The following is a 5,543-nucleotide window of genomic DNA, read 5'->3' on the forward strand; positions in this document are numbered from 1 at the left end:
ATTGTCCTGGTGTGTGTGCACGCATGCGCACGTTATACATAGAGGTGATAGTGTAATAGCTTAGTGGGTATATGTTTGTGGGAGGATGTGGGTGTGGGAGGGATTTGTGGGGGCTGGATAGGTGTGAGGGGTGTGGGTGGGTATGGGTTTTGTTGGGGGCTGTGAGTGGGGGGGGGGTTGTGGCTTGGGTGGAGGGTCTGCCCACACTCCAACGGCAGGCAGAGCCCCTGCCAGTGCTCCTGCAAGACTGGCCTCTGTGGTCCTGCTGCTCCTCGCCCCAGGGCGCCAACGCAGGCCCCATGCTCCCACTTGCTGCTGCTCCCCCCGCCTCCCTCCGTCTGCCATCGCTGTCCTTCTCTTGCCACTTCCACATCCCCCTCTCCCTCCCAACTCCAGCACCACATCCAGAAGCTGGTCCTGCAGTCCTGGCAATGCAGCATGGAACCAGGTGGTGCTGGACCTGCCAGCGGGTGAGCAGGGGGGAGGAGAGAGGAGTGGATAAATGGCTACGGCAGGCAGGGGTGGGAGGGAAAGGTCAGCAAGTGGGCATGTGACGCACAGCAACAGGGCCAGTGCTGGCATGGCCTGCAATGGAGTGGCAGGAGTTTGGGGTCTGGGCCGGCACAGATCTATGGATCTGGGCTGGCTCCTTTCCCTGTTTGAGCAGCACAGCCCAGCTCTATACAGCCCCTGCTGGCCTAGACCCCATGCTCCTAGGCAGAAACTGCTGCTCACCATGGAAGAAAGTGCTCCCCCACTCCCCTGCCTCCAGGCAGTTTTAGCTGCATCCACCTGGAGCCTATGCTACACTAGGCTGCAGTGCAGCTCCTTCACTGCTGCCTCTGCGCTGCCCAACATGGCAGCAGTGACCGTGTGGAACAGTCACAGAGCAGCCCACAAGTAGCAGTGAAGGAGCTGCACCACAGCCTAGTGCAGTGCAGGCTCCAGGCAGCTGCAGCAAAAACTGCCTGACAGTGGTGAGGGAGAGGGGCCACTTTCCCGAGCAGAGCAGCAGTTTTTGCCCAGCTGCTGCTGCTGCAGCTCAGCAACAATGGGTGAGCCCAGAGCCGAGAGGGGGCCCAGGATCAGCAGTGGCAGTGTAGAACAAACTGCTGTTCAGTGTGGGGAAAAAAAAGCGGCCCCTGGCTGGTGCAGCTGCCTGGAGCCCAAGTGGGGCTGCCTCTGCCTGTTCTTCACTGCCCGACAGGGCAGCCCAGATGCAGTGGTGATGGAAGGAAGACGCAGGACAGCCCTGCATGGGTTCCAGAAAGCTGCACCAGAAAGCACTGGCCACGGGGAGGGGGATGCTTTGCTCCTGCACTGAGCACCAGTTTGTTCTGCACTGCTGCTGCTCAGCCCAGACAGGTTAGCACAGGGCACGTGGGGTCAGGGCTGCGCACGCTGGTCCCTGCCTGTACCACAGAGCTGGGGTGGGGGAGACTGGGAGCGTGGAGTACAGCAAAAGCCAGGCAGGACCCATGCTGGTGCACCAGGGCCAGCACCAATGGGGTCCAGAGCATGGTGGCAGGAGCACAGAATCCCAGCCAGCTGGGACCCTATGAAGCTGAACCAGCTCCCCTCTCTCCCTGCTAGCACAGCCTCACCCAGCTCCACAGATCCCTGCCAGCTTGGGCTCCAGCTGCCCCACTCTGTGCCGCTGGCTCTGGCCCCGATGCACTGGCACAGGTCCCACACTCCTGCCCAACTGTTGTTGCACTCCACACAACCGCTCACTGCCCCTTTCCCCCGCAGCCGTTTCCCTATTCCCCCCACTGCTCACCAGCCAGCCCACACCAAAGACACCACATAGTTCCCGGGTGCATCACTGGGACTACAGGAACCAGCCCAGCTCTGCCCTGGGATGATGGCCTGGAGTCCTCCCCTGCCTTACCTGTATTCCTCTTGGCGCAAGGAGGCAGAAACAGTCCCAGGCCAGAAGCCCTGTCTGGGACTGGGGAGAGGGGGAGCAGGGCTGGGCTAGACTTGCTGCTGGGGCTTAGTTCTCCCACTGTCCTACTGCCCCTGGCTCCCGTCATCTTTGACAGGCAGTCAAGGCAGATTACTATTAAATTTTCTATTTTTTTTTCCAGGGGGAGGGAGGGGGGGGGTGTCCCATGGGCCCAACAAAATGGCCTGGCAGACCGGATGCGGCCTCCGGACCAGATTTTGCCCACCCTTGCCTTAAAGAAACAGAGAAAGGATTCATTTTATCTTCTATAGAAAAAATTCATTAGAGATGCCCATTTCAATAAAGCTGACTGAAAAACTTTGAGAGAGAAGGAAAAAAAGCCCAAAACAAAAAACAAAGAAAGACACAAACCCACATAAATTTAGGCTCCAAATAATTGCAGGAGTCTGGTGGAAGCTCACTTCAGGATAAGGGCTTTAGTCAGGACTGACACCTACTTTCAATTAGCAGGTTTATCCAAGTGGAGAAAGCATTTGCACCGACACAGTTTGGAGTTGTTCTTCCCAGATCTCTTTCGGACAACTGACAGAAACAAAGCTAGTTCTGGAGATCATAAGTGCCTCCACACTATTTTGATAAGTTTGATTAAACAACCACAACTATCTGCGAGGAAAAAAAAGTTGTGGATGATATATGTAATAGACCAACTGCCTGGCTGGGATAGACCAAGACAAACTTTTGAATGCAACACATTCTTCTATTCTAGAAAGCATTGCTTCTACTTTCAAATACCAAGCGTAAAGGCTGTGTTTCAAAACCTGTTAATGGGACATTTTCAAGCATAATACAAAAGACAGGATAAGTGGACCTGTAAATAATTTATTATGTATACTACTACTAGACCAATGAAAAGAGTTTCATTTTGCTGTTACATGTTAGACATCCCATCTTAATGATTCATTTTCTTAGTCCTTACTATATATTCCAACACAACACAGAAGCTCTACATACAAGCCTATTTCAGAACTAGCCTGAATATTACATTTCATAACTTTTTTTAACTTAAAACTGAAAACTTACTTCTTCAACAGAAAAGCCCATGGATAAAGCAGCTACATCTGGGATTCGCTCCCCGGGTATTGGCCAGTTTCCATCTCGGAAAACGACAGACTGGGGGGATCGTAGAACGCTGAACTCATCCCCAAAGACACCTAAGACAGAAATAATATTGACAGGCAAATCTGATAAAGCATCAGTAAAGCATTAGTTCCTTAGAAACATCCCCCTGGATCAAAATGTGGATTACAAGACTAAGTCTCACCTCTTCAGGCCTTCAGCAGTGTATACACCTTTAAGTTAAAGGACACAACTGAAGACAGTATTACTTTATATGCTGCAACACAACATATATTTCTGTACAATAGTTCCTTCTATACAAACAAATCCACAGTAAAAAAAAAAAAAAAAAAAAAAACAAAACAAAACCAAGGCAACTGCTAAGTCAGTAATAGAAATGAGATGAGATGGTTGACCATCTCAAGTATATTATTTTGATAATTTTCTGTAAGGAAGGTGCCAGCTACCAAAATCTGGCTCTCAAACCATTTAATGTACTTGCATATGTTAAACTGTTGAAAACCTTGCAAACTACATACACTTAAAACATATATTTAGTTCAAGTTTGTGTGTGTATAGACAGGGCCTTAAGAATCACGCATCTGATACAAGGAACAACATTTAAAGGTAGTGATCCAAACTCCCATCAAGTTTATACTTTCTGCATACATTCCTGACTGACAACTTGTTTTTTCTTCCAAATTTCCTAGCAAACTAGAGGGCTATCAGTATTTCTGGAGAGAGTTTGCACTGCTGTAGGTTCTGTTCAACTTAGAATTCCAATGGCTTCCTTACTTAAAAAAATACCACCATGTAAAATAAGCTCCCAAAGAGCCCCAAAGCATTTTCCCCATCTTGTGCAGCACAGCAATTCAAGCTCATTAACAAGCAGCTTTCCATCCCCTCTGCTGCCTTACAGCTTGTGGCTAGAACAACAGGACCCAAGTGCAACAATCTACGGGAGTTGCACAACTCCCAGATTCCTCTTTTTGGATTTTTTTTCCTTCTGCTTCTTTCATTCATTCAACCCCTTTGACCTTGAAGAAAGGGACTGTGAAGCTTAGCTCAGGACCACAAACATGTGGGTTGACAGTAAACAGGAGCTATGTCCCCATACATGCCAGGGACAAGGGAACCGGGTATACCTCAACCTTGCCAATTTATTACAGCAACCGACTGGGGCCGCTGTGCGAGCCCAGCATTGCCAAGTCTTAAATACAAAATTTTGCTGAAAAACTCCGGCACACTGAAACAATATGCGAATAAGTCACCTTCTTATTTACTTTCTACTGCTCATTGTAAGTTGGTAGCGAGTGAGTGAGAACTGGGTCATAAAGTTGAAGCATTTCTTTATTTGGGGGCAAGCCATCATAAGCAGCAATCCTCATTTTCTCCAATTAAAAAATCCCCAATTTTCCGATTACAGAAAATAACCCCAAATCCACATTTTTCCACAATCAAAATTAAATACCACTATACATACCTCTACATATTAGTGGCATTTCATTTTTAAATCATGGAAAATGGATTTCAGGTTACTCCTTTCAGTTTGAAAATCGGGGTGGTTTCATTTTGTTTTGTTTTGTTTTTTTAAATCAGAGAAAACCAGGATCCGTGGTCACGAGGAAGTGCTGATAGCCAACCCCCCCCCCCCATAAATAAATAAATAAATAAATAAATATCAGTCAAGACTCAGTCTAATGCCTCCAAGAGGATCCTACATTTTGAGCATGGTTACTATTCCTGATTATGCAAGGGCTGAAATTATTGTACAAGATACCGGAATTATCCTGAACCTGGCAACACTGCGGGAGCTCCCGAGCACCCCGTGAGATGAGGGGGCGTCCCGTGACACCGCCAGAGAGAAGCCACGAGCCCCCAACGGCCCCCGTGGGACGGCTCCCTGTCCCCCGTGACCGTCACTAGGCCTGCACCAGCCGGGCTCCGTAGCATCCGGACCAGACCGCACCGGTCTCCAGCGCAGCCGGGCCTGTTTGGCCAATGCAGGAGCCGGTTCGGAGCCAGCTGCAAGGGCGACGGGTCACGGGGATGTCACGGCCCCGCACCCCCAGGGGCGGTTCCCCTTCCCTCCCCGAGCCGTTGAATGGTCGCGCTGCCCAGCCCCGAGCCTCACCCGCCACCAGCACCGCCAGGACGCAGAGAGCCAGCCCGTCCCGCCGCATCGCCGCCGTTGTCAGGGCGCTGGGACACCGCATAGGACGGAGACGCAGCCGGAACACTTGCCTACGCACACTCGCACGAAGACCCCGCCCGCCTGACCAGATAGCCGCGCCAGCCAATCGGAGCGGGGTCCTGAAGAACCGGGCGGGTTTGCGGCGTGAGTGACAAGCAAATGGGCCACTCGCCTCTACGCCCGCCCCCAAGCTGTCACGGGATTATTCTGCTCAGCTGCGGGGAGGAGGCAAGGCTTCGCTTTGGAGTGACGTCCAGCCTGACCAATCACAATATGAGAGGGGGGCTAGGCGGCAAGGGGTGGGGCCTCGCCAGACGTGCATTA

At 51.0% G+C, this 5,543-nt stretch overlaps 1 protein-coding gene across 1 annotated transcript in view; it reads right to left on the reverse strand.

The window, feature by feature from the left end:
• The window catches only part of ATP6AP2 (ATPase H+ transporting accessory protein 2), a 21,544-nt gene extending 16,271 nt beyond the window's left edge, over nt 1-5,273 (reverse strand). Inside the window, exons 1-2 of the mRNA XM_019529094.1 lie at nt 5,160-5,273; nt 2,990-3,120 (exon numbers count right to left, since the gene is read on the reverse strand). Of these exons, the coding sequence (XP_019384639.1) occupies nt 2,990-3,120; nt 5,160-5,241 (213 nt within the window). The 5' untranslated portion in view covers nt 5,242-5,273. The remainder of the gene's footprint in view (nt 1-2,989; nt 3,121-5,159) is intronic.
• Nucleotides 5,274-5,543: the final 270 nt, after the last annotated feature.

Source organism: Crocodylus porosus, unplaced genomic scaffold, assembly GCF_001723895.1.
Source record: "Crocodylus porosus isolate Cpor-Errol unplaced genomic scaffold, CroPor_comp1, whole genome shotgun sequence".
Lineage (NCBI taxonomy): Eukaryota > Metazoa > Chordata > Crocodylia > Crocodylidae > Crocodylus > Crocodylus porosus.